Consider the following 27,930-nt stretch of genomic DNA (forward strand, 5'->3'; position numbering starts at 1 on the left):
TTGTTTTTGGTCATCTCTTACCTGGAAGGCCCAGGGTTCGATCCCCAGCTCTACCACGGGGAAAGCATAGTGCAGACTGGCAATTGGAATCCCTCACCAGACACAATTAGCAGAAAACACGTGCGCTGCTCTTCTGCAGCTTGAAGCCAAAAAAAGAAAGAAAAATTACACAAGATCTGAACGTTTACAAACTTTTCAGTGGGATAAAGACAGGAGAAATGTGAGTACACTGAGATCTCATTATCAACATCTAAAGGCAGGGTAGGGAATTTCCTCCAGATACACTTTTTTAATTTTTTGGTTGAAATTGTCTTTATTTCCTGACAATAATTAAGATCGAATGTGCTCTGAAAAAGGAACAAACAAATGTGTCATCTGTAGCAGCTGTAAACACTTTGACCAATGTCGGCACTCAGTATATGTTTTATAAACCAATCTGGACTAATGGCGTTACTGCATGTAAGTGAGGGGCGGGGCTTCAGAGGGAGCACAGAGGAGAGGGGGCGGGTGAAGATACAGAACAGAGAGGATGCTACTTTCAAAATCATGCTAGCTTTTGAAAATTATCAACCCTGCCTTTAAACTCAAAAAGGACTTGTAAGTGGAGCTAGCCAGAAAGAACATGAGAACATGGAGGGGACGCATCCTAATGATACAGTAGCTTTGACCAATGGACTGAAAATAAGACTCAACAGTGTGGTTCCAGAAGTAAAAATTCCCGGATTTAATAGGTTTAATAGGTAATAGGTTATCAATTGACCAGAGATATTACTGTCTGTTTTCCATTAGAAGCTCAGTTACAGTACCATGTCCCACCACTGGTGGCAGTAATGCAGTTATTTAACAAGTTCTAATAAGCAGAAGAGTGAGCAGAACTGTTAGCCTGAAGTGAAAGTTTATGGAAGAAAGTTATGAAGAGTTTGGGGGTTTTTTTTGTTTTTTTTGTTATGATCTTCCAAGTAACCCATGCTCAGTAAGCAGTACAAAAGCGTATAAGGACCGATTAGGCATCTATACACCCAGCAAAATAACCATTTTTTAAATAAAGTAAAATAAGAAAAATAACTCAGTAAACAAACGTGTTTGGGTAAACCTCAATGACACATAAAGCCCTCTACAGGGGGAATAAAAGGACACAAAAATCCACTTTAAACAAATGACGCTCATATTGGCGTGACACTTTATCCATCTTTTCCATCTTTTTTTCCCATCTTTTGCAACTGTAAAGCAAAAGTAATCCTTTCCATCTTAAACATGTCATAGATCATGTCAAACAACTCCTCCACTGCAGGTTTTCCTGGTTTTAACCACCTCCTAGAAATAGCTTTTCTGCCAGCAGCACTTAAGATCTGAAGTATTTGACAAGAAACATTTTCTGATCTTATGGCACCCAAGTATAACGACTCAAATTTAAATTGAACATCTGTCTGAAAAGCACTTTGCAAAATTATACAGTATAAACAGTACCTCCTGCCAAAATGGGACCAATGACGCACAGGACCAGAATATGTGAAAATGGTTTGCTTTGAGGCACCGACACTGTCGCCAGCATGCAGAGGAATTTGTGTAGTGCTTCTTTTAAGCTGAAGTAATGCAAGAAGAAATATTTTTAAAGACAAAATGAAGATGAAAGTGGTGCCAAACCCCCCCAAAAGACAAACATTTTGCACAGGTGCAATCCAGACGTCATTAAGTAGAAGTTTGTGAACGGAGGTAATGAGGCAATTCTGAGAGCCCAGTGTGTTGAATGTGGGCTGTCATACGAAGCACTGAAGCCTTCAAAACTAAAGCAGCATTTTCAGACCAAACATCCGGCACTCGTGGGAAAGCCAGTGGAATTTTTCAAGAGAAAAGAAAATGGGCAGAAAAGGTCGTATCACTGTCAAGCAATTCGAAACGTGCTTTGAAAACAAGCTAGCTTATTGCCAGACAGGTGGCACAACGTAAGAAAGCGTTCACCATAGCCGAGGAATTGGTTCTGCCTGCCACTGTGGATGTGGCGTGAGATGCTCGGAGAGGCTGCTGCAAAGAAGCCGCTAACCATCCCACTGTTACTGTGAGTCACCATATCGCAGACATGGCCTCAGATATACAGCATCAGCTTTGAGAAAGAATTAAAAGAAGCCAATTTTTCTCTTTGCAACGAGACGAGTCAGATGATATCCAGCTGCTTTATCACAGTAAGGTAAGTTGGCTCTCAAGAGGACAGGTCCTCAAGTGTTTGTTTGAATTGAGGGAAGAGGTCTTCTCTTTTCTCACTGAGAAAAAAAATCTCCTCTGTCACATTACAATGCCGACGTGAGGTCCACAGCTAAACTTGCCTACCTCTGTGACATTTTTTCATTGCTGAACCAGCTGAACATCTCTCTTCAAGGGAGAAATAGCAAAAAAAAAAGTTTTGTCGCAGACAAAGTTCAAGCTTTCAAGAGTAGTGGTGGCGCAGTGGTAGAGCGCGCGGCCCATGTATTCGCGTCCGGCCTGTGGCTCATTTCCCGCATGTCTCTCCCCACTCTCTCTCCTTGATTTCTGCCTCTATCCACCTTCCTATCTATAATAAAGGCCAAAAATCAATCTTTGTTGACTAAGAGGGCCCAGGAAAAGAGCATGGACATGTTTCCGCTCTTGTCTGACATTTTGGGAAACTTCCCTCAGGTGAAGATCGGTGACTCTGTCTCTCAGCGCCTCTCACAACTGGCACAGAAATCTGATGAATACTTTCCTGAGGATCCCAGAGAAGGACACATGGATTCTGTGAATCCCACTGAAAATGATGTTGCTTTGCCCTCACATCAGGAATCCCAGCTTCTGGAAGTTTCCACTGACAGCACTTTAAAGTTACAGATGGATGGATGGATGGATGGATGGATGGATGGATGGATCAGATTATAAAGCTATATTTTCGTTAATAAGGCGATGTGGGGTTTCCAAACGATATCCAGCAGTTTGAGCTGGCGATAGATCTCTTCATAGTACTCGAGGATAGTTCTTTAAAAAAATACAAAAATGCTCGCTCGTTGATCATCTTTCTCAGACTCTCAGTTGAACACAAAAAAAGATGAAGCGATGAAGGTCAGAACGATGTTGCTGCTTGGATTCTTGACTTCTTCTTCTTCTTTTGGATTTCTGGCAGGCTGTAGGTTTACACTGCAGAGTGTAATGCTGCCCTCCACAGTCGAGGAGTGAAACATTTCTTCATATCTTATGACACAGACCAGTAGTGTTGGGCATTTATTTCCACAGAAATGTTTTACTCTTTCTCATGAGCAATCATTAGATAAGAGATCCTGAAGCCCCACTTATCTGCCCACTGAACTCCCTGATCCAAAGCCTTCTGAGTTTGCAAGAACACATGCTGAATGTTTTTCCCTCACCTCCAGATGGCGCCATCATCTGCAAACAGGGACGTACCAAAACCATGATGGATTTTGAGAAAAAATATCATTTATCATAACATTGAAAAGGACTAGACTGATTACTGAGCCCTGGGGTTTTCTGTTTTCAATGTCAGCTGATTCTGAGCAAGTTCTCAACTCGCACCTGAACTGTCCTACAATTAAGGAAGTCTTTAATAAAACATTGTACCTTTAACACCTGCATCATGGAGTTTTATAAGCACACCCTCCCTCCACATTGAGTCGTATGCTTGTTCAGTATCTAAAAACATGGCCAGCACAGTTTCTTTGTTGATTATTGCTTTCCTAATATCCTGATCTAGAACAGCACTAGTCCAAAGTACTTCTTCCTATCCCGAATCAATTCTGATAGTTTACAAAAAAAACCCTTCTCTTTCAAGAAAATACACCAGTCTATTTGTTACCATCCTTTCCATGACTTTACATAACACAGATGTTAAAGCTATTTGCCAAAAGGAGACAATGATTTTTAGCCGGTTTTAATATTGGAGCCACTACTGCAAGCTTCCACTTTGGTGATAGCTCACCAGCCTCCCAGATAATTTCATCATACATCTCTTAAATGTTTAAGCGTTTCATACCTTATTCCATCTTGACCTGGAGTGGTGTTCGCTCCGGCCTGCACTGCCTCTTGTTGCTCCTTCAGAGTAAAAAACACATTATACGATCTGTTTTCTCCACATTCATGATTTAATTTCCAATATTCTGTTTTTAAGAATTCCTTTCTTCTCTTAACATCCTCTTCTCCCAGAGATGTTGAATTATGAACATCTTGAAATGCCTTAACGCACACATATCAGCTTTGTCCTTATTGCTAGCAGCCTCAGACTCTCCATCATTAAGGACCGGCATTGATGTCCTAACTACTTTTCCAGACATTTTATGGATTCTGGCCCATATTTGCCTCCAACACATTTTTTTTTGCATCCTTAACAATCTTTTTTGCCACTGCTCTGCATTTTTTGTATTTAACAGCATTCTCCTGAGTAGGATTGTTACGTAAACACTTTAAATGCTTCAACCACAGGACAATGACACGATCTTTGGGGATTGATTTAAAAGGTATTGTCTCTGAAGCTATTCTCATGATCATTTTTGATAAGGTTTCATTATGTTCATCTATCGATCCATTCCTAAACTTGTCCCAGTCAACTCGGAAAAAATTAAACCTTTTAACATCATCATAAGTATTCATAACTAGTGATCTACCACTCACAGAAGGAAAGTGATCACTACCCATAGAGTCTTTTTCCAGAGCATCCCACTCCCCAACCCTACCTAGAGCTGGAGACACAAACGTCAGATCTCTGCATGTCATTTTAAATGAACAAGTATCAAATCTAGTTGGTCTACTGTCAGATTGCAGCTGTCCAATAGATCCTCGATGACTGCACCATTTGTATCGCTGCCGACTTCCCCACAATGGGTTATGTGCATTAAAATCACCTACAAATATAACTGGAGAACTGACTTTACTGACTCAATCTTCAAACTCAGCCAGACATAGAGGTTTACATGGATTATAAATGTCAATGAAACTTATTTTTCCTTAAGAAGTCCACACTTTAACTACTATGCACTCAAAAGAAAACTCACACTCAATAATTTTATCCTGAATTCCTGTTTTAATAAATGTTTATGCTGTGTGTCACACTTTTGAGTACCGAGTTGTACGGGGCTGCACTGCTCAAGTCTGCAGGGGCTCCAGCAGAGGGCGCTCATGTTAAACACAGCATCAGTCCCAGAGGATACTCAACAACAAAAAAAGCTTTCTTCATAAACAGTGTTTAGTTAGAATAATAAAATAAGGGCAAATTATTGCAGCCATGGGCACTGGAATCAATAACACTGTCACACAAGCTCAAGTCCATTCATCATTTGTTTTCTAAGATTATTTGGAGATAAATTACAATATTTTAGAATAAGAGTCTCCTGCCACACTTGTAGTACAAAGATCAACTTTTTAAACTTTATTAAACCAATGAGTTTCTGCTTGTGGCCTTGAATGACCTTGATGAAGGCCATAAACCAAAACACGTCCCAAATTGAAGCCCTGTCCCCTTTAGAGGCCTGGTGTGGCTGCACAATCTGACAAAGAAAAAGCACTCACTTTGATGTGCACCAAAGATCTACAACTTTTTCTGTTATTCAAAGTGAACACTGTCTTATAGATAGGCTAATGTAGACAAATAACAGTGTCAGTATGAGATTCACAGAAGGCATAACTTAGGTTACATCAATATCTTTTTTAAAAATTGAACAAAAAAGGGTTTTAATTTATAACAGTGATTATTAAAAGAAACCTCTTTAAAGGGATACTTCACCCATTTACATGTTGAATGGTCGTGAATCCAACCCTCATTTTGCCCTGAGACGAGAAAAATGTGTTTTTCTTTGCTTGAAAGTTTTCTTCATGTGATGCAAAAAGCGTCATATTGCATCACATGAAGAAAACTTCCAGGCAAAGAAAAACATGTTTTTCTCAGGGCAACATGAGGGTTGGATTCACGACCATTCAACACTACTACCATGTTTCTAATGATACACAGCTTCATGCAAATGGGTGAAGTATCCCTTTAACCTGACGTTGACCAAAAATAATAACTGTGCGAGACTCAGACTGCAAATAAAAGAGGGAGACTTCAAGTGGTTTGGGCATTAATGATCAACATGGCATCTACACAGCTGCAGCCCAGAGTCAATGCCCCTGGTGTGACAATAAGTGTGACAGAAGTGATTAACTGTGAAGAAACTACAAAGCTGGGCTGAACATCATGGAGACATTGAGGCACATTTCTATGAGGCACTGATTGTAGAGTTACATTAGACTACAAGTACCAGCAGCATTTCTCCACATTAAGCCCGAAAACGGCCCTGAAATTGTTGTTTTTAAAAGTCACTCTATATTCACATTTAGAAAAATATTTGTGAACTTTGTCAGATTTAGTTTTAGTGAATTTAAATTTAAGATAATTTAATTGGCAACTATAAATATATAGCTCACATTTAAAATCAGACACTTCCTGTTTAATAAGTACGTTTGAGAGTGCTTGTAAAATGTTTCAAATTGATTTAAAAAAAAAAAAGTCTCATCTTACTTGATTTCCGAAATTGAAAAAAGGTTTCCAAACATTATTAAATGTTACGATTATAGAAATAATATCTTAAATTCATATATATATATATATATATGCCCCTGACAGCAGCTGAAGTGCAGCTGCGCCGTCTCCATGGTGATACGTCATCAACGCTCGACCAAACGAAGGGAGGGCGCCAGTCTGAAGAATCGTTCAAAAAGTTTTTCTAAAGACTGTTTTTGTCGGATAAATGAAGATTAAATATGAAATAAGTCGTTTTTATCGGAAGATATTTGTGTTGCTGCTGCAATGACACAGTCAGTCGTTGTCCAAGGTGAGTAAAAAAACTACGACCAAACTGAACCGAACAGAGAGAAATGATTAAAGATAATATAATAATGATACATATAATGACGAATGATTAAAGATAATATAGTACTGATAAATATAATGATACATGATTAAAGATAATATAATAATGATAAATATAATGATACATGATTAAAGGAGGAAGTGTTGAGCCCTGTGTCAGCTGTAAATAGTGTGCTATAATAATAAATAAGTATACTGTCAACTCTTTACATCCGGGGTCTTCAGTGGGACAGTGTGGAAACCAGGTCGGCTGCAGGTTTTGGGATCTGGCTCTCCGTGAACATGCTCATGTGAATAAAGTAAGTGTTTTATTTCTCATTTAATAGCTGAACTTAATGTTTTTCACTCAACTAAACAAACGGGTATCATAACAGAATACAACAAATGCATGTGAAAACACATGAAATATGAGGAGCCTGCATCATCATTCCATGCACGCACGCACACGCACGCACACACGAAAAATAAATGTATCTTTGAGGAGATATTTTGATCCAAAAACACTCCAACACACTAACAAGCTCACACACTTTGTTGTTGTTGCTGTTGTTGCTGTTGTTGCTGTTGTTGTTGTTGTTGTTGTTGTTTCTTCAGGCTTGGACTGCAGTACAGTTTAAATTAGTGTAACACGCTTATATAACAGTGATATCTGCTCTTCACTGTGGCTCTGTTATAACGCGTGTTGTTTAGGAACATATTAGAAATGCACACAGAGGCCTCCACAGCAGGAGAGGGACGACACACATACAGCAGTTAAGTACATTAATATAATAATATATTCTCAAGGTCCATTTAAGAGGCATACAGCAACAGACAGGTTAAAAAAATGGTAGACAGTTATACCACAGTATGACACAGGTAGAGAAAAGAAATAGATGGTGCACAGTCACTAATGTCAATAATAAAACAGTAAGTGAAAGATTAGATAAATAATATAGTTCAGTTAAAAGAGATAAACTGCATGTGTGCTCAGGTCGACAGTGTATGAACAGTAGAGGTTCAGATATGTATTTCTGTATTACACAGTTGTTGCCTCACAGCGCGGAGGTTTCTGGTTTGAATTCCTGTCACACAGGAGCCTTTCTGTGAAAAAAAAAAGTGTATCTTATGATAATGCAGTCTGATAAAGTCGAGCTCAGGTGCAGCCCTTGGAGGTCGTCTCTCCCATATTATCAGTTGAAAACAGACTTTTTGTAAGGTCATGGCTCGTAACGCCTCCGTGTTTTTCTCCTCCTCAGAAAGGAGTGTACGATGAGGCCCTCAGTAGTTTTTTCCGAAACGTGGACTCAAGGTAATCTCTCCTGTTTGCACCACTAATTCATGAGCCTGTCCTTTTATGTTGAGGATTTTCTATATGCTGGGCTTTTCTAGGAACCGTGACGGGGGATCCTGCTGTGTTGGTGGGAGGATCCAACATCTGAAGGCCAGGGTAAGTTCTCGCCTTCACCAGTAAACAACGTGACAGAACCGTTTTTCATCCTCTAGACTTCCCAGGCGTAACATTTCAGGGTCAAGGTCAGGGAGGGGATTCTGTTTTGAAAGCTTGGGCATTCATTGGTTAAGGTTACAAAGAGGAGTTATGGAAAGAATGTGGGGCAGGTGGGGTTTGTGTGTGTGTGTGTGTGTGTGTGTGGGGAGGGGGTCGCTGGTGTTTTCAGCATAAAAGAGCAATGCAATATCCGTGCTGGCCTCAAAATGGCATATTTGACTCCCCAGGCGGTGCTGGTGGACATGGAGGAGGGTGTAGTCAACGAGATCCTGCAGGGCCCGCTGAGAGAGGTCTTCGACAGCACGCAGCTCCTCACAGACGTGTCGGGTTCAGGCAACAACTGGTGAGAGACAGACGAACCACAGGGTTTTTTTTTATTACTCCTGTAGATCACCTCCATAGGAAGCACACAACCTTCCATATGAGCCCATACATGTGAGCTCCAGGTACTCCGAACGCTGATCCTACACAACCTGCCTGTGTAGACCAGGGATGAGGAACTGTGCTTACAGCAAGGGCCACATTCATTTAATTCTCACTGCCAGGGGGCCGAATTGTAGGAAACAATGATTACAGTCAAATTTAACTCAACATAGACCTGTGATCAAATATTATGGACATATTTCTGGATTTTCATGGCAGATTTTGTCACGCTTTCTTCATGTTCCTGATAAATTGATGTGCAAAAATGGACCTGGGGGCCACGTTGAGGGTTAGTGGGGGGGGTCGCCAGTTGCCCACCTCTGGTGTAGACTGATGGGCAGCCAGAGCCTGGACATCACCAGTCTGATTAGTCCCACGACACCTCGAGAGGACCAAAGTCCTCAAGTCCCACACCTGCCCACTCCTACCGAGTGTTGTTAATGTCTAACAGAGGCTTCTTTTCCTATTAGTATGTTTGGCTGCTTGTCGTTTGTGTGAAAGTTCTCGGACAGGACTCAGGATTTTTAATATCCATGAGTTTCTTTCCTGGATAAAGAAAGGTTAAATAAAACACAGTGTATGGAAACATGGAGCTGAGGTGTACTGCGTGTTCTGCAGGGCCGTCGGACACATGACGTACGGCTCCGCCTACAGGGAGCAGATCGTGGAGAAGCTGAGGAAGGCGGCAGAACACTGTGACTGTCTGCAGTGCTTCTTTCTCATCCACTCTATGGGAGGAGGTAAGGCTCATACTGTTGACCGTGTTCAAACTCCGAGTTCACAACTGGACTGTACCCAGATGGATGTCATAGAGTCTGGAGAAACGAGCAGGTGGCATATGTAGAGAGGGCTTTAAGTGCTTTACATCTGATCACTTCTCGCTCCACCTGTTAGGCTCAGGTAGTATACTGGGCACTCCAACAGAAGGGCAGCAAAAAGTAGGACGTTACGGGTCGGTAATTTGGGAACCTTTCCCGGCTTAAGTCGATAGAAACGCAACAAAATGTGTGCTGTACCGGTGGCGCCGATAGCGCAGCGGCAGCGCGCGCACCATGTTGCGAGGCTTTGCTCCTCGCGCGGGCGGCCCGGGTTCGCGTCCGGCCTGTGGCCACTTTCCCGCATGTCTCTCCCCACTCTCTCCCTGTTTCCGACTCTATCCACTGTCCTATCAATAAAGGCATAAAGACCAAAAATAATAAACCTTTAAAAAAAAAAAAAAAATGTGTGCTGTACCGAGACGAGCCGAACCGCTCCACAGGATCATCTCAGTCTGGATGCTCTGGAAACAGGTTTCAAACTGTCTTTGAAATTCTGATCATTCCCAAAACAACAAATTAATACAAACATCTGCATCCACCAATACAGGCTTTAAAGTAAAATAATGGAAGTGTGTCTAAATAAACATGTTTGCAGACATGAATAAAAAGCTGACCTGGATTGCACATCAAATGGTGCGTTTGATGTTAATGCACAAAAACGACATTACCTCCGTAGTCTTAAAACAGGCATTTAGAAAAAGAGGGAAGACGTTTACAGTCAACAGGACGGCTCACAGAAGAACTCACCGACACTTCGACAAACTCAATGGACACATTTGTTTTGTAAGAAATAACAGGCACACCGACAACGGATGATCCAGAAGCCTCCGGGAACAGGCACCATGAAGACGAGAACAGATTTGACATAATATGTTTCAGTTTTCTTTGACCAGGTCACGTAGGCGTTTATCGTCACAATCCCTGACATGTGATTGATAACATCTTTCAAAGGTGGAGGCAGGGAGCACGCTCAGTCAAAACGTTGAAGCATCCATGAAGGTTTGAGAAGTGTCCATGTTGAACATGTTGTTCTTATATATACTCAACAAAAATATAAACGCAACACTTTTGTTTTTGCTCCCATTTGTCATGAGATGGACTCAAAGATCTAAAATTCATTCCAGATACACAATATTACCATTTCTCTCAAACATTGTTCATAAATAGATAGATAGATAGATAGATAGATAGATACTTTATTGATCCCGAGGGAAATTCAAGGCATCCAGTAGCAGTATACAGACAGGCAGGACACAAGACATTAGTTACAATACACACCCGCTGTCCCCCCTCCCCTCTGTATACAAATCCCCCAAACAGATTTAGCAGCCCCTATGTGACTAAGAATAAACATAATTATATGTTAAACCTGTGCAGTTAGCATTAGCAGTTAGACTTAAAACTAATATAGCATAATGTACATAACCTGTGAGGAGAGAAAAATATGTGTTGGTTAAAAGAGACCTGTAAACAGTTAAAGAGCCTTAGAAACAAAGTGCTGACCTTTAGAAACTAGTTACATGTGCATGTACAGCGGTGTTTGAGCTTATGCCAGAGGTGTGAGTACAGTCGTTAAACAGTCAATGCAGGAATGTAAATTGGCTCACCAACTTAAAGGAGCAGTGATTTGCATTAAGTGACCTAGACAATATGGTGAAACCAGGAGTGCTTAGGGTAATTATCGTTAAGTACCCAACTATTGATGGGCAGATTAGCATTAAGTGTTGGAGACAATAGAGTGAAACTTGACCTAATTAGGGTGATCATGTCAACCCTTACAGATGTAGCATAACACAACAGTAGGATGAAACCAGACATGACTAGGGTGATTATCATTAAAGTGACCAGTGCTCAGTAAGGTGACTATCAATATGCATTTAAAGTGTCCAACTGGAGGCTGACTCTGAGGTCAGCAGTGCAGGTGAGGAGTGAGAAAAAAGTGAAAAAAGATTCCAGGGATCACCGTGCGCTTCTTCCCTGCCGTGACAGTGAAGTGTTATACAGCCTTATTGCCAGGGGGACGAAAGAGTTCTTGAGTCTGTCCGTGGAGCACGACTGTGACAGCAGTCTTTCGCTGAACATGCTCCTCTGGCCGGTGAAGGTGCTGTGCAGAGGGTGGTGTGTGTTGTCCATGATGGAGAGCATTTTGTCCAGAGACCTCCTCTCTACCACTGTCACCAGTGAGTCCAGCTCTGTGCCCACCACAGAGCCGGCCCTCCTCACCAGTCTGTCCAGGCGTGCTGCGTCCCTCTTCTTGCAGCTTCCTCCCCAGCACACCACGGCGTAGAAGAGGACGCTGGACACCACAGACTGGTAGAACATCTGCAGCAGCTTTTTGCAGATGTTGAAGGACCCCAGCCTTCTCAGGAAGTACAGACGGCTCTGTCCCTTCCTGCAGGTAGTGTCCATGTTAGGCGACCAGTCCAGCTTGTCATCCAGCTGCAGCCCCAGATACCCGTAGGTCCTGACCACCTCCACATCGACCCCGCCGATGGAAACAGGTTCTAGATGTGGTTTGTTCCTTCGGAAGTCCACCACCATCTCCTTGGTCTTGGAGGTGTTTAGCTGCAGATGGTTGGCACTGCACCACGTCACGAAGTCCTCGATCAGGCTCCTGTACTCCTCCTCCTGTCCATCCCTGACACAACCAACTATTGCAGTGTCGTCCGAGTATTTCTGCATGTGGCAGAGCTCAGAGTTATACTGGAAGTCCGAGGTGTACAGGGTGAACAGGACGGGGGAGAGCACGGTCCCCTGTGGTGCTCCGGTGCTGCTGACCACAGTGTCAGATGTGCAGTCCTTCAGTCTGACGTACTGTGGTCTCTCTGTGAGGTAGTCCGTGATCCACCTCACCAGGTGCGAGTCCACCCTCATCTCGGTCAGCTTGTCTCTCAGTAGGAGGGGATGGATGGTGTCGAAAGCGCTTGAGAAATCAAAGAACATGATTCTCATCACGCTGCTCCCTTTGTCCAGATGAGAGTAAGCCCTGTGTAGAAGATAGAGGATGGCATCGTCCACGCCCACCTTTGCCTGGTATGCAAACTGCAGGGGATCCTGTGCGTGTTGTACCTGGGGTCTGAGGTGTTGGAGCAGCAGCCGTTCGAAGGTCTTCATAACGTGGGATGTCAGAGCGATTGGTCTGAAGTCGCCTGGTTCACTGGGGTTCTTCTTCTTGGGGACAGGGGTGAGGCACGAGGTCTTCCAGAGCACAGGAACCTTCCCGAGCCGCAGGCTCATGTTGAAGATGTGCTGAAGTGGCTCCCCCAGCTCAGCAGAGCAGGCCTTTAGCATCCTGGGACACACCTTGTCTGGGCCTGCTGCCTTCCTGGGGCGGAGTCTCTTCAGCTCCTTGCTCACCTGGTCTCTGGTGATGGTGGGGGGGAGGGGGGATGGATTGTCACTGGAGGTTGTATCTGTTCTGGTGGAGGTGTTGGGGGGAGTGAGAGGGGGGGAGGAGGTGTGTAGGGGGGTGCTGGGGGGGGGAGGAGGGGTGCTGGGGGGGGGGAGGAGTGAGAGGGGGGGAGGGGGTGTGTGGAGGGGGGGAGGGGGTGTGTAGAGGGGTGCTGGGGGGACAGGCACTGGCTGCAGCGACGGGGCTGTCGAACCTGTTAAAAAACAAGTTGAGCTGGTTTGCTCTCTCAGGGTCCCCGTCTTCTGCGTTGTTGTTTTTCTTCCTGCAGCCTGTGATGGTCTTCATGCCCTCCCAGACCTCTCTCATGTTATTCTGCTGAAGCTTCTGTTCTACCTTCCTTCTGTACTCCTCCTTTGCCTCTCGGAGTCTGACCTTGAGTTCCCCCTGCACCCGCTTCAGCTCTGCCTGGTCTCCCTCCTTGAATGCCCTTTTCTTCCTGTTAAGGATCTCCTTGACATCGCTGGTGATCCAGGGCTTGTTGTTCGGGAAGCAGCGCACAGTTTTAGTGGGAACCACAACGTCCATGCAGAAGTTCATGTAGTCAGTTGTGCAGTGTGTGACGCCCTCAATGTCTTCACCATGGGTCTCTTGTAGGGCACTCCAGTCAGTGGTCTCAAAACTCTCTGTCTAAATGTGTGATAGTGAGCACTTTTGCTTTGCTGAGACAATCCATCCCACCTCACAGGTGTGCCACATCAAGATGCTCATCAGACACCATGATTAGTGCATAGGTGTACCTTAGACTGTCCACAATAAAAGGCCACCCTGAAATGTGCAGTTTTTGCTTTATTGAGGGTCTGGGGACTCAGAACCAGTCAGTATCTGGTGTGACCACCATTTGCCTCATGCAGTGCAACACATCTTCTTCGCATAGAGTTTATCAGATTGTCAATTGTGGCCTGTGGAATGTTGGTCCACTCCTCTTCAATGGCTGTGCGAAGTTGCTGGATATTAGTGGGAACTGGTACGCGCTGTCGTATACGCCGGTCAAGCACATCCCAAACATGCTCAATGGGTGACATGTCCGGTGAGTATGCTGGCCATGCAAGAACTGGGACATTTTCAGCTTCCAAGAATTGTGTACAGATCCTTGCAACATGGGGCCGTGCATTATCTTGCTGAAACATGAGGTGATGTTCATGGATGTATGGCACAACAATGGGCCTCAGGATCTCATCACGGTATCTCTGTGCATTCAAAATGCCATCAATAAAATGCACCTGTGTTCTTCGTCCATAACAGATGCCTGCCCATACCATAACCCCACCACCACCATGGGCCACTCGATCCACAACATTGACATCAGCAAAGCGCTCACCCACACGACGCCACACACGCTGTCTGCCATCTGCCCTGAACAATGTAAACCGAGATTCATCCGTGAAGAGAACACCTCTCCAACGTGCCAGACGCCATCGAATGTGAGCATTTGCCCACTCAAGTCTGTTACGGCGACGATCTGGAGTCAGGTTAAGACCCCGATGAGGACGACGAGCATGCAGTTGAGCTTCCCTGAGACGGTTTCTGACAGTTTGTGCAGAAATTCTTTGGTTATGCAAACCAATTGTTTCAGCAGCTGTCTGAGTAGCTGGTCTCAGACGATCTTGGAGGTGAACCTGCTGGATGTGGAGGTCCTGGGCTGGTGTGGTTACACGTGGTCTGCGGTTGTGAGGCCGGTTGGATGTACTGCCATATTCTCTGAAACGCCTTTGGAGACGGCTTATGGTGGAGAAATGAACATTCAATGCCCGAGCAACAGATCTGGTTGACATTCCTGCTGTCAGCATGCCAATTGCACGCTCCCTCAATGCTTGCGCCATCTGTGGCATTTTGCTGTGAGACAAAACTGCACATTTCAGGGTGGCCTTTTATTGTGGACAGTCTAAGGTACACCTATGCACTAATCATGGTGTCTGATGAGCATCTTGATGTGGCACACCTGTGAGGTGGGATGGATTGTCTCAGCAAAGCAAAAGTGCTCACTATCACACATTTAGACAGATTTATGAACAATGTTTGAGAGAAATGGTAATATTGTGTATCTGGAATGAATTTTAGATCTTTGAGTCCATCTCATGACAAATGGGAGCAAAAACAAAAGTGTTGCGTTTATATTTTTGTTGAGTGTATGATGTTGCATGTCGGGGAAATGATGACGTCTGCTGTCCCAAATGTTGACTTGATTCACTTTTACGAGCTCGCAGGAAGTAAAACCAGATGTTGCGTGAGAAATAAATCTTTGTGTGCATGTTAGATTGGACTGGCTGTGAAGTTGAAATAAGGTTGAATATGACGGGACATGTTCCAGGTTTAACTTAATAACATTTGAGATGTTAAAAGCAGAGTTGGTCATTTTCTCAAGAAACACTTTTTAAGTTTTTGGTTGAAAGTTTTTTTTTTTTTTTAGGTCCTGACAGAAACTAATAACTCATGTTCTCTGAAAAAGGAACCTATCATCTGTAGCAGTTGTACACCTGTAAAAACTTCGACCAATGTCTGCCAGGAGGTACACATTTTATGAACCAATCACAGCCTCCCTGTCTCCCTGCTCGTTCTCTATCCTATCCATGCACGAGCCCACACTCAAAGCGTGAGCTTACCTCAACTTCTGGGCCAATGGTGTTAGTGCATATAAGTGAGGGGGCGTGGCTTCAGAGGGAGCACAGAGGGGAGGGAGCATGGAGGGAATGCTGCTTTCAAAATCATGCTAATTTTTCCGAAAAGGACCGACCCTGCCTTTAAGTTCATCGAATACCTTTCATACTGTCGAACAGCAGGGGGCAGCATTCACCTTATGTATGTACAGTTTAAAACGTGTTCTTACTCAAGAACTGTGTCTATCTTGAAAATCTTTTTCGGACCCTCACAATGATAAAGAGCATGAGTGTAGTTATTGAACATCAGGAGAACCTCGATGTTCGCAGCAGTGAAAGAGACATACACGAGTTTGTGTCTCGTCTCGGCAAGCAGCCAGAAAGAAATGATTGTTATTATCTTGTTTATGAGACGCAGTGTCTTTTCAGTCAGTAGATATCTCAAAGCCGTTAAAACGACGTGAGTTTGATCAAATGTTCCACAGCAAAACAAAAGGTTGCATGACAAAGTGAATCCACTGTGTTTGAATCTGAGGAACGGGCTCTGGCCTGGGCACCAGAGTGCTGGCTCTGCTGGAGGAGGAGTTCCCTAAGGTGTGTCGAATCGTCACCTCCATCTATCCGTCTGCTGAGGATGATGTCATCACGTCTCCGTACAACAGCATCCTGGCCATGAGGGAGCTGACGGAGCACGCTGACTGTGTGCTACCTGTGGAAAACCAGGTGTGTTCACGAACTCAGATCCCTGGAGGGTGGGCACCATTTCATCGCTGAACCTGACTGTTAAAAGTGTTCCATCGCTCAAACCTTTGCTTGATAACATCTTGGCGTGAGGGAGGGAGACTCAGCTGACGTGAACCAGTGTGCGTCCTGTGAACAGATACGCTCGAGTGAATGGAGGGTGTTTTGGCACTGCATGAATGCTGCAGCCACACGGTGTCATTCTCTGGTGTTTGTGACCCTCATGCTTAAGGCTGAACGATTTTAGGAAAAGATTGAATTGTGATTTTTCTGGCAGAAATTGCGATTTCAATTTGTATAACGATTTTCTTCAAATCAAGCTTGTGCAATGTTCTCAATGTACATTTACATACATGACAGGAAATGACATCATACCAGTTAAAACTTGAAATGCCATAAATCTAAATTGGAAGAATGAAACTAAAGTTAAGAATTGATTTCAGATTTATTTATTAAGAAGAAACACACAGACGGTGTGATGTTCTTGTTTTTAGTTTCAGTTTGACAGAATCTGATTATAAGTGTTGATATATATTTTGTGCCTATGGGGTTGCCGTAGGTGACTTAGTTCACAGAAGTTATGCAACAAGAGAAGCCAACAATGTCTCTATATTTTCTTCTGGCCATACGGCCGAAATATTTGCCTGTGAGCGTCATTTCATGTTCAGATCTTGCATTGTTTCTTTTGCTAGCATTCCTATTCAAATTCTTATAGACGTTAGCATCAAGCTAGCGGACTTTTCGGTTGTTTAGCATATTATAAGATGAATAACTTGTGTTTTGATGTCTGTTTAGTTTTACAGTGCTTCCTTGATTAAAGTTAGTTGACACAACAGCTCCTGGGTCAGTCAGGAGAAGCACTGCCAAAAACCGTGACTTTGGCGATCATGTGATCACGTTTTCTGAAATCGCGATTTCAATCAGAAAACGATAAATCGTTCAGCCTTACTCCTGCTGCAGCAACATCATCTCCTCTCGAAGCTCCTCTTCAGTCACAAGCAGCTCCTCCTCCATTTTCTTACTTTCGACCTTTAAGCAGCCGCTCGTTTGTAGGCACTTCCTGAGCTGCTTTGACTGTTTATGGTTGAGTGTCGGTGTGTAGACCGCGATCCACAGGCGCTCATTTTCAGCTGCATCTTACTTTATAAAGTCAACATTACATGCACTAGTGCACAGCATCTTTCAGGATGTTGGAGTGTGTATACTTGTAGTAGTCGTAATCGTTTTCCCCCCTCTTCTCCTCCTGCAGTCGTTGGTCGACATTGTGAACAAGATAAAACAGATGTCTCATGTTGGAAAGCCGGGCTCTGTGATCAAGACAGACAGCACGGTCATCTCAGGGCGGGGGGGGCTCAGCGGGGCAGAGAAGCCCTTTGACGCCATGAACAACGTCGTGGCTAACCTGTTGCTCAACATTACCAGGTACAGTATCTACTGTAGGGCTGTGTTAAAACCGTCTACCTTCTCTGGTCCAAACAAATCCAGACCACTGGCTGCTGTATTGTTGTCAGAGAAGACAGAACTTCAACACAGCATGTTTCCTTCATGTCTGATCACAGAGGAAGAGAGCGTCATCATTTGAGTCATTACAGATCTTACAGATTGGACCATTTAATAATTACTTTTTCTCATTGAAAGCAATCCAGGCTTATTTCTGGCTTGTAATATCGTGAATGAAGATGTTTATTTAAACCTGTGGTGGCTTTAAAACGTGACGTATGAAGGTACTGACCACCTAACATTTGAGTTTCTGCTCTGCGACTCTTCACTTTCCTGTGTCTCAGCTCGGCTCGCTTTGAAGGATCTCTCAACATGGATCTGAATGAGATCGCCATGAACCTGGTCCCGTTTCCTCGTCTACACTACCTGATACCGAGCCTGACGCCTCTCTACACGCTGGCAGACGTCAGCGTCCCCACCAGAAGGTGACTGCAGTCTCACTGTCACTGAAGCTATTTTTTCTCCCACAGATATTTCCTGTCCCGCTCACGTGAGCTCACATGAACTCAGTCGTCCCCTCAGCACCTGCGTCATGTTGACATGAGTGATGAATGAGAGTGGATCCCCCCGCCATTCATGACCTCACTGCTAAAACCATGTACACTGTTACTTAAATATGGAGTCAGCATAAATGTGTGTTGCAGTTTGTAAACACAACATTCAGACCCTCCTCCTGGACTCATGGCCCTCTCACTGCAGTGAACATTTACTGCTTGTACCCATCGCAAGCTAGCACACGTTAGCACGAGCTAACCCTCAACAGTCCAATAGAAAGCAGGCCGACTCTGCGTCCACGGGGGTGAAAGCCAACAAAAGCCAACACTTGTTTTTTTACCTCACTAAGATTCTATTTTCTCAGCTTCGCTGCTCGTCCACATCAGTCGTATTCCCAGGTTTGACTTGTGTCCAATCACTGCATTATATCCACTCCTAAAAGTCAACCGTGCTGTGATTGGCTGGAGGAACACACCAGCTCAGAACATAAAACAATGATTGATGGATACATCAGTGTAAGTCTGTATTTTAATTTGAAGGGAAAAACCGCCGACTCCATCTTTAAAGTCTCACTGAAAACAAAATCAAATCTGTAAAGATGGATCCCTCTCAGAGTCAGGATGTTAAAAATAAATGAAGTACATGGGCTGTTTTAAAACCCCCAGACTCCAGAGACTGTAAACAGGACGTCAACCCTTCAGGGTAAAGGGTTTACTGTCTCAGCAGGTTGAGCTTAGAGCTTACACGTTTTAACAACAAGTCACACAAGAATACAAACAAAGCATAAACAAACCAGCTTTAAAGACACAGTATGTAAAGGTGATCTTCTGTCTCTCAGCATTAACTAGGTAATCACGTTTTAAAGTAAAGCATTCATTTGTGTTCATCAAGAATCATCTCCAGCTGTTTGTCCCTTCAGACTCACCGTAGAGTAATGTGATCTGATTTGTGATTTCTTATTTTGTCCCTTCAGTGTCCCTGTAGATACACTCTGTCATCCCTAACCACTTCCTGTTTCTGAGCTTACTCACACCAAGTTACTTAGTTTATTTCAAAATAAAAGCACATTTGAGTCCAGACAGCGAGTGAAGTTCTCTCGGCTAAAGTCCAGACAAACATTTAAAATGTGATTATATTAACATGATGTAATCATCTGACAGCTCGAGTTATTAACTCTGACTGAATGCTTCTCGAGAATGTGCACCCATGGGTGCTTATCCCCTCAAGACCCCCAAATGAATAAAAGTCAGTCCCAACTTTAACCAGAAATCAACCTGAATTCATCGAGCTGCAGCCGTCTGACAGGAAACCAGTATCTGATCCAAGCTCCTCCTCCCTCCTTACACATCCAGCTGCCATGAAAGTGCTCTGTGTTTGGACCCTATAGACGTGGTTTTCTCCAGGGCAGCAGCTTATTGGTTTAAAACGAGTGGTGGTCTCGCTGGGCAAACTCTCAGCATGAATCTCATGAAGTGTTTGAATGCAAAGCAGGGTGTTGCTGAAGAATATCTGGCCTGCTCAGCAGAACGTGTAGAGTAAATAAAGGTACAAGCACTCCTTTCTCACACATGTTGACCCCTCAATACACGGCCCACCGGTCCAACTCGAGGGTCCTGAACTCCCCCCGTCATAATGTGGACTTTATACTCTGATCGAGCCCCGACTGTAAGTGTCATTTTAACACGTCTGCGTCCTCTAACTTCCCTGTCCAGACTTGATCAGATGTTCAGTGACGCCTTCAGTAAAGACCACCAGCTGATCCGAGCCGACCCGAAGCACGGCCTCTACCTGGCCTGCGCCCTCATGGTCAGAGGCAACGTGCACGTGTCTGACCTCCGCAGGAACATCGAGAGGTAAGCACAGCACCATCCACCGTCTCCGTCTGCATCAGAACCCCCCCCTCCCTCCCTCCCTCCCCTGACAGGGGCCCAGAGATGACCTTCACTCCCGAATAAGTTCCTCCATTTAGCACGGACAGCAGTGATTCATGACTGGTCCATTCAGCACCCACCTCTCCGCCGCCCTCCCTTCAGCGCTCTCCCTGCAGACCTTGTTTTTCCGTGGCACGCAGTCGAGGGGGAAGTGAGACAGACGCTGCTGTGAGGGCGCATATTTGGACGTAACCATGGTGTAAAGAAGGAAAGGACAGAAATATTACCTGCCCAAAGTTTCTTGAGGGCACACCGGACATTTAGTGCAACGTGCTGTTTGATGAAATACTCCTTTTTTCTTTTTTTTTGGATAAATCAGAAAAAGTTAACAGCCTGTTTCTTCTTTCTTTCTCACATTAAAGAGCTGCTAATCTGTGAACGGTATTTTTAAAGCAGCAATGCAGTCTGCTCCAACTTTGATAAAAAGCTTAGTTTGTCCCAACGTACGCCGTGTGAGCGTAGAGAAGTGGAGGTGGAATGTCACACCTTATGACTGGAAGGTTTCCATCGCAGGACCAGAGCTTACGATTCATGTGCTCACGCTGTGCGAGCTGAGAGCTCACAGGCGGAGGTGACGCACACTCTCACACACTCTGCATCCCCGATTAAACGCGTTCATAACAAAATGTTCCCGTCAGCTGGACGTCAGATAGTCCCTGCCTTAGCGTCTGTCATGGTCTGAGCCAGGAGCCAGTTAAAGGATTGATTTCACTGAGTTGAATCAGGGGGAGCTGAGATCAGAAACACGCTGGTCGGACGTGATCGACTGACGTGCCTCAGTGTTCACCAGTCATGGCGAGCGAGGATTTTTTTTTTTTTTTTTAAAGATTTATTTTTGGCCTTTTTGCCTTTATTGATAGAGGACAGTGGATAGAGTCGGAAAGGGGGAGAGAGTGGGGAGAGACATGCGGGAAAGTGGCCACAGGCCGGACGCGAACCCGGGCCGCCCGCGCGAGGAGCGAGGCCTCGCAACATGGTACGCGCGCTGTCGCTGCCGCTGAGCTATCGGCGCCCCCGCAAGCGAGGATTTTAAAGTTAGTCCCACAGCTCCAAATGTGGCTCCTAATTGTCCAGATCCTCACAGACATCCATTAGCAGCCTAATTATCTTTAATAAGAAAAGAATATTGTGTGTTGTGTGAGTCTTAGATTGAGTCGTTCCCGATGATCACACAAGTCAGCAGCAGCTTGGACCCCGACAGTGACCCTGGTTCAGTTTGGAATGATCTGTGTTCAGGTCATGAAAGGTAAAGGTGATCTCTTTGAGGCTGTATTGACCATCATTTATGTCCCGTGTCCAGGCTGAAGCCTTCGCTGCCCTTTGTCTCGTGGAACCAGGAGGGCTGGAAGACGGGCCTGTGTTCGGTCCCTCCCGTGGGTCACTCGCACGCCCTGCTAGCCCTCGCCAACAACACCTGTGTGAAGCCCACGTTCATGGAGCTGAGGGAGCGCTTCACCAGGCTCTACAGGAAGAAGGTGCCTTTCAGTCTCTGCAGCTTTAAGGCTCTCCTTAAGAAAGAGCTGGTTCTGTTTTAAATGTGAGCGTAAACAGGTCTGTGTGACGCCTGACCGGACCGAGCTGCAACCTCCACTGTTGAAAAGATGCAGTTGTAGGAGTGCGAGCTCCGCAAAAGGAAAACAGATGGTTCTAGAAGAGCGACACAGCTGCACATAAAGGCTTCTTGTACTCTGTGGTATTTATCCCAAACGCTCTGGAGCTTCACCTTCAGATGACGTTCCAGATGCTTTGAATGCTTTCTCACCTCAGTTTCGTATTCGCTCTTCAAGCCTTGCGTTGTCTCTGCTCTTTGAAGGCTCACCTGCATCACTACCTGCACGTCGACGGGATGGAGCAGGACTTCTTCTCAGAGGCCGTCAGCTCTCTCAGCTCACTGATCGAAGAATACAGCCAGCTGGACGCCACCAAGGGGAGACTCGTGCCCGACGCGCCCAGACTCAGCATCGCCAGATGAAGGTCGCTCTGATGTTCATGTGTGTGTGTGTGTGTGTACGTATGTCTGCTTTTTTTTTTAAAAGAATGATGCGACACAAACAAAACATTTGTACATACCTTTATAATTTATATATCGTTATTGTCTCATTTATGACCTGATGCAACATGTTACAACCTGATACACCATGTAGGTACTGTAGTTCCTGAGTTACTGTAAAATCTGTTGTATAAGACACTTTTCTGACTTTTACACCTGATCAACTAAATATAACGTCATGATTGCGTGTGCAGCCGCCACCGTCACCCATTCCCCTTCCACCGTCACCCATTCCCCCCCCCCCCTACTGTGATGAAAAACGGCACGGAGCAGACGCAACTTTTCTCCCTCATGAGGTCACAGTCATGCGTTTAAAATGAAGGAAATCAGCCGTGTGGAGCGCTGCTTTGCTTGAAAAGACTCCCGACAGGGAACCAGAGCAGATATGAAGAGCATCTGGAGGGGTCAATGGGTCCCTGGCTGCCAGGCGGAGAGCTCGGCTGCTGTACCGCTGTCGGGACTGTAAACTCCTAACAGTGAAAACAGACGGTGCTAAAAGAGCTGCACAGAAACTCCATGTAAAGTGTCAATCATGCTTCAGGTCAACGGTGCCACTCACATCCAGGTTTTATGGTGCATCTGCTGCTTCAGCTAATAAACATCATGTCCTCAAAAAAGACTTCACTAAACAGAAAACCTTCAAACTATCATGAAATGTCTTGCAAACAGTCTTCCTCATTAAAAGACATTTGTAGTTTCAGTTTGAGTCATATATCAACAGTGAGGTCACATATTATCTTTCAAAAAAAAAAAAAAAAAAAGAACAACTTGAATTTCCCTCGGGATCAATAATAGTGTCTGTCTATTCTTCCCCTCTTCATGATGAGCTGTGTCTGAGCATGGCCCCTCTCTGGAAGGGCCGGGTGTCTCAGGCTTACTCGCTCAGACTCAGAGGGCAGAACAAACACCCACCTGGGGGAGGGGCTACTGCCCTTTGTGATGTCATGAAGGGAAAATCTCCAAACAGCCTGTTTGAGCACACTTTTTCTAAAAAGTGGAGCAGACAGAAAACAGAGAGGATGGACTTTTTTGTCATCATTGGAGGGTTTATAGACAGACTGGAGACATGTTAGAGTTTAAACTAGTTTATGCTTCTGCGTTGCGTTGACGCCGTAGCTACGCGGTCGACGTGGACCCCTACGCTGTAACCTGACGCGCACCTCCAAATCCTGACTACGCCTCACGTAAACCGCAAGGACTGGTCCGCTCAGAACGTCACTTCCAGCAGTTGGTTTCCGGTCACAACACAACAACAACACGAATAATCGAAGTGGTCAGAAAAAACGACCATCTCTCAACTCATCATCAGAACGCTATAATGACCACCAACTGGTGAATAATTCCTGGAGGGAAATATTTAAAAAAACACGGGGCTCGAGGTCGCCGAATGCATGAAGAGGTCGAAGAAACACACAAAGACACAGACTAACCCCCCCCCCAGCGGCTTGGCGGTGAATTGCAGAGCAACGCTTTCCCTCGACGCAGAACAAACGCTCAACCACGGCGTCGACGCAACGCAGAAGCATAAACTAGGCTTTAGAGAAACATCATAAATGTGAGCTTTGAGTCTATTTTTTTTACATATTTTGGGGTCAGCATGATTTGAAGGTTCGATGGCTCTTTATGTGGAAGTTCAAGTTTATTAAAGAATCGGTCATTTTCCTCCAGATTCACTTGATTCTGGTTGAAATTGTCTTGAGGTCCTGAAAGAAATGAATAACTCATGTGCTCTGAAAAAGGAACAAAGAGAATCTAGAGAATGCTACTTTCAAAATCAAGCTAGTTTTAAAAAAGTGTCCAACCCTGCCTTCAACAGAGGGAGATTAAAAGTGTTGTAATAAGTGTGTTATTAAAAAGTTACCTTCAGAGAAAGTCATTTTAGTCATTTTTAACATAATTACTTTTGTCTGGCAGGAAGTAAGAGCTGGTTCTCCTACTGCTGCCTCCAATTCTAAACATTTCTGATCCTGTGCGTGACTGATGAGGAGTTTGAAACTGTCCCAGTGTCCCTTAAAGGTCGGAAGCCGTTCTTTGTCAGCTCGTGTTGGTCGTGCAGGGCTGTGTGTGTTTTTAAGCAGGACTCTTTCTTTACCTAACCGTGTGTGTGTTTGCTCCGGGGGCTCGTCTCTGCTGTCTGGGACTTTCTTTGGTGGATCGCTTAGAGTAACCGCAGGTCAGAAAACATGTCGCCCGGGTCGTTGCACTTCCTCTGGCACACGCAGGATGTCACCCACTGCATCTTCCACTGCGTGTTGGAGCCTCCCTTGCATGTGAAGTCGACCTTGATCATGCGTGACTTGTTGGGCACACAGCAGCGTTTGTCCGTACACACGCCGCAGTACGTGGGCTTAAACGTCTTGGTGCTGGTACAGCCCGAGAGGGTCAGCTTCTCCGCTTTCTTTGCTTGGAATTTAGCCCTGCACGTTTTTCCCTTCGGCATCTATGACAGGAAATAAACAGTTTCACTTTTTGACGTGTTAAAAAAAAAAAAAATGCAAATGAAAATATTATAAGCAACTTTTCACCTTGATGCTCTTAATCACGCTCTTCTGACACGGGCGCAGCAGACACAGACGGCGGTCTTTCCTCATCTCGCATTTCCCGTTGTCGTTGTTGACGCGCACCGAGATCCCCAGGCCGCAGGTTTTGGAGCAGGGGCTCCAGGGGGTGGTCTGGACCAGACAGTTCTTCTTCCAGGCTAAAGGAGGATCCCTGTAAGCTTTCAGTATTACAGTTAAAGGGCACTGTGTCAACAACACCCTACACCAAGAGCCCGTCCGTGTGCCGCTAAACTGCTGAGCAGTGTACTGATGGAGTCGCCGTTATTGTGAGTGAGGCCACTTGAAGCCGCTCTGCATTGTGCGTACGTCACATCCAAACAGGAAGCAGAAGCAGCTGTGAGGATTTCATTTGAAATGTTTTAAACATCAAGTGTAAGAGCGGCACTTTTCATCATACGGAAGCAGCTGCTCCACCTCTTGCAGAACGTCGTCATGGAGACGACTTCTTACAGTTCAGTCTGACTGCAGGAGCTGAGAACGTTTAAAGTGGCCTTTGGCGTTTAGGGTTCTTGTGTTGGACCATTGTGCATTCACCAATGTTCACTGTTACACTTTCTGTGTAAACACGGCTTTTCACCCTGACGGATCCTGACTCAGCCTTTGTTTGAAACTACTTTCTGATTCCTCCCATGAAGTATTGGAGCTCTTAGGTTGTGGAGCAGCTGATACATCAAAGTGAATAAAAACAGAGCCTCCCCTGTCGTGCTGTTTATAACTGGATCCATCCATCTGTCTGTAGTCCTCTGTGAGGCAGTCTAACCACAGGCAGCCACACCTCACCCCCCCCCCCCCCCCCCCACTCATTCACATAACTTGGACAGTAATTAGCATTCCTGTCCAGACAGGCTGGCCCTTCTCCACGGGGCCGCTCTACAAACACTCACCTGACATGTAGGTGGTGTCCTGCTGGTGCTTCTTTGGGCCACTGCGGAGGCCAGCTGGCATGTTGCCCATCAGAGGGGCGGGGCCTAAGAGACCTGCAGGCTTCTGAATGAAAGCAGGGGTGCAGCCGATGGCCCCAGCGATACATGTGCACTTATAGAGGGGGCTGGGCTGGAAACCTTCTCCGTTCTCATAGTGGGCTCCATTCAGGTCACAGCCCACCGCCATCAAGTCTGAGAGGGGGGGATAAGTGAGGGCGGTGGTTAACACTGGTGTAGATTTAAAATGCAGAAGTGTTGTACTTGGATAAAGAGCCTACAATACTAAAGATGATATGGTAGTAGAATTAGAATTAAGAAAGTCATTTCACAAACACTCACAGAAAAGTCGTGATTTTTTTCAGGTCTGTGATTTTCTGGATTTATCTAGAATAATGGATTTTGTCTGACTTAAAGAGAGGACCCACATGATTTAAATCTCCGCCTGTCGTTAGGTCGACTGAACGTTAGGATTTTTTAACACGCAGACAGACGTGTGACGTGTGCTTGAGTCCCCAACAAACACCGTTTCATAAAACGTCTCTTCTAGGGTTTCAGGTTTTATTGGACAAAATGCATCAAATTCCACCAACAAGGACTAATACTGACGGCTTAGTGACTTTGAGTAACTTATATTTAATATCTGCTAATATCGCCCCCTTGTGGAGTGACTGTGACGGCTGCGTTCCTGAGGCAGGCGACATATTCAGCCAGACACTGAAACTAATCTCCCTCATCTTAAAGATCCTATATTCTCCTCACCTTCACCTTTCCTGCTGTCACTCTGTGAAACCTGTAGAGCAGCTTTTCATGACTTGTCTCAGGTTTTCCTCCCAACGTGCCCACTTTCTTCTGATTGATCAGCATCCCCCTAATTATGCAAAACTTGTATCCCTAATAAATCCCAGTGTGTGCCGATAATCAGACCAGAAGCATGTCAGTACCAGGGAGTGAACATGTTTATATTCTGCTGTCAAACAGACATTTTAATATGGACTGTGTATGTAACTCCAGGTCTTTTGGAGCCTGCCTCTAGTGGACACTACAGGAACTGCAGCTTTATGCCCTCCCACATTGCCTTTATATTTCAACACTGGAGGTTCACCCGTTGTTTTACACCTTTTCCCCAAAATCTCTGTTGACTTCCCGTCCTGCATCACTGGACCGTTGTTCACGAAGCAGCTTCTCATTTCAAGCATGTTAACAGCTGCCTTCTCCAGCCGAGACATCAAAACTGCACCAACAGAAAATCATGCAGCTCCACTTATTATGTCATTTAGTGAACTCTGCCGTCTGGTTAAAATTCTTTCTTAAAAAAGACTTTTGTCAAACCTGTCCTCACAGTCAGATGTGTTGTCAAATATTGTGCATTGTGTCAGGATTAAACTTTCCCTGACATTCCCTTGTCCTCTGACTTATTCAGTGAAGGATTAGATCTACTCACACGCACACACTCCGACCTCGAATCTGGGCTTGTCAGCGGAGAAGTCGCAGTACATGCCCTTGTGTGGGTCACAGACGTCCCTCTCGTTGCACGACTCTCCGATTTGCCGGGCGCAGCTCTTGCAGCAGCCGCACCCGTCCAGGACGGAGCTCACCCCCGGGGCACAGTATGGTCTCGGCTGACACTTGCAGGGCCATTGGCAGAACTGCCGCCTCTCAGCCGCGGCGTGCCCATCTCTAGCAGCCAGCTGCCCATTGTTCTGAGCCCTGCTGAGGCACTGAGGAGGAGGACAGAGACACATGACGAGTGGCTGCAACACAACTCTTCTGACAGTTTGAAGTGTTTATTGTGACCACTGTGTTAACATTTGCACACCATTGAGCTTCAACATGCATCCATAATACACATTCTACTAGATTTTCTCAGAATAGCTTCACACTACAATGTCATCCATCCATTAGCTGTCCTGCTTGTCCTGTTTTGGAGGCTGGAGCCAACACCAGCTGACATTGGATCCACAGCCACACTCACAGCTACGAGGAACCAATGAACCTCACCAGCCTTTGGACTGTGGGAGGAAGCCGGAGAGAATTCACCCATGCACAGGGACAACATGACTAAATCAGAGAGCTCTGCTCTCATCTATTCAAGACTTTTCTTCTTCTCTTTTACCATAAAACTAGATGTGAA

General features: G+C 45.1%; 2 protein-coding genes across 5 annotated transcripts in view; one reads left to right on the forward strand and one right to left on the reverse strand.

The window, feature by feature from the left end:
• The first annotated feature begins 6,640 nt into the window (after nucleotides 1-6,640).
• The window catches only part of tube1 (tubulin, epsilon 1), a 29,097-nt gene continuing 7,807 nt past the window's right edge, over nucleotides 6,641-27,930 (forward strand). For 2 of the 4 annotated variants that reach the window (XM_079360559.1, XM_079360560.1), the window contains exons 1-12: nucleotides 6,641-6,824; nucleotides 7,088-7,161; nucleotides 8,101-8,153; nucleotides 8,234-8,291; nucleotides 8,579-8,694; nucleotides 9,393-9,514; nucleotides 16,134-16,321; nucleotides 17,589-17,761; nucleotides 18,124-18,264; nucleotides 20,047-20,187; nucleotides 21,566-21,740; nucleotides 22,079-22,239. In XM_079360559.1, coding sequence (XP_079216685.1) covers nucleotides 6,800-6,824; nucleotides 7,088-7,161; nucleotides 8,101-8,153; nucleotides 8,234-8,291; nucleotides 8,579-8,694; nucleotides 9,393-9,514; nucleotides 16,134-16,321; nucleotides 17,589-17,761; nucleotides 18,124-18,264; nucleotides 20,047-20,187; nucleotides 21,566-21,740; nucleotides 22,079-22,237 — 1,425 coding nt within the window. In that variant the 5' untranslated portion in view covers nucleotides 6,641-6,799 and the 3' untranslated portion in view covers nucleotides 22,238-22,239. Of the gene's footprint in view, nucleotides 6,825-7,087; nucleotides 7,162-8,100; nucleotides 8,154-8,233; nucleotides 8,292-8,578; nucleotides 8,695-9,392; nucleotides 9,515-16,133; nucleotides 16,322-17,588; nucleotides 17,762-18,123; nucleotides 18,265-20,046; nucleotides 20,188-21,565; nucleotides 21,741-22,078; nucleotides 23,016-27,930 lie in introns of those variants that run through there. The other 2 variants (XM_079360558.1, XM_079360561.1) reach the window with 2 other exon arrangements.
• ccn6 (cellular communication network factor 6) lies at nucleotides 23,383-27,541 on the reverse strand (the record flags this gene model as incomplete). The annotated part of the gene is made up of 4 exons (XM_079360667.1): nucleotides 23,383-24,755; nucleotides 24,841-25,034; nucleotides 25,761-25,991; nucleotides 27,241-27,541. 4 exons carry the CDS (start codon nucleotides 27,539-27,541, stop codon nucleotides 24,474-24,476), a joined length of 1,008 nt encoding a protein of 335 aa, XP_079216793.1. The 3' UTR covers nucleotides 23,383-24,473.

This window comes from Symphodus melops, assembly GCF_947650265.1.
Source record: "Symphodus melops genome assembly, chromosome: 1".
NCBI classification, from domain to species: Eukaryota; Metazoa; Chordata; class Actinopteri; order Labriformes; family Labridae; genus Symphodus; species Symphodus melops.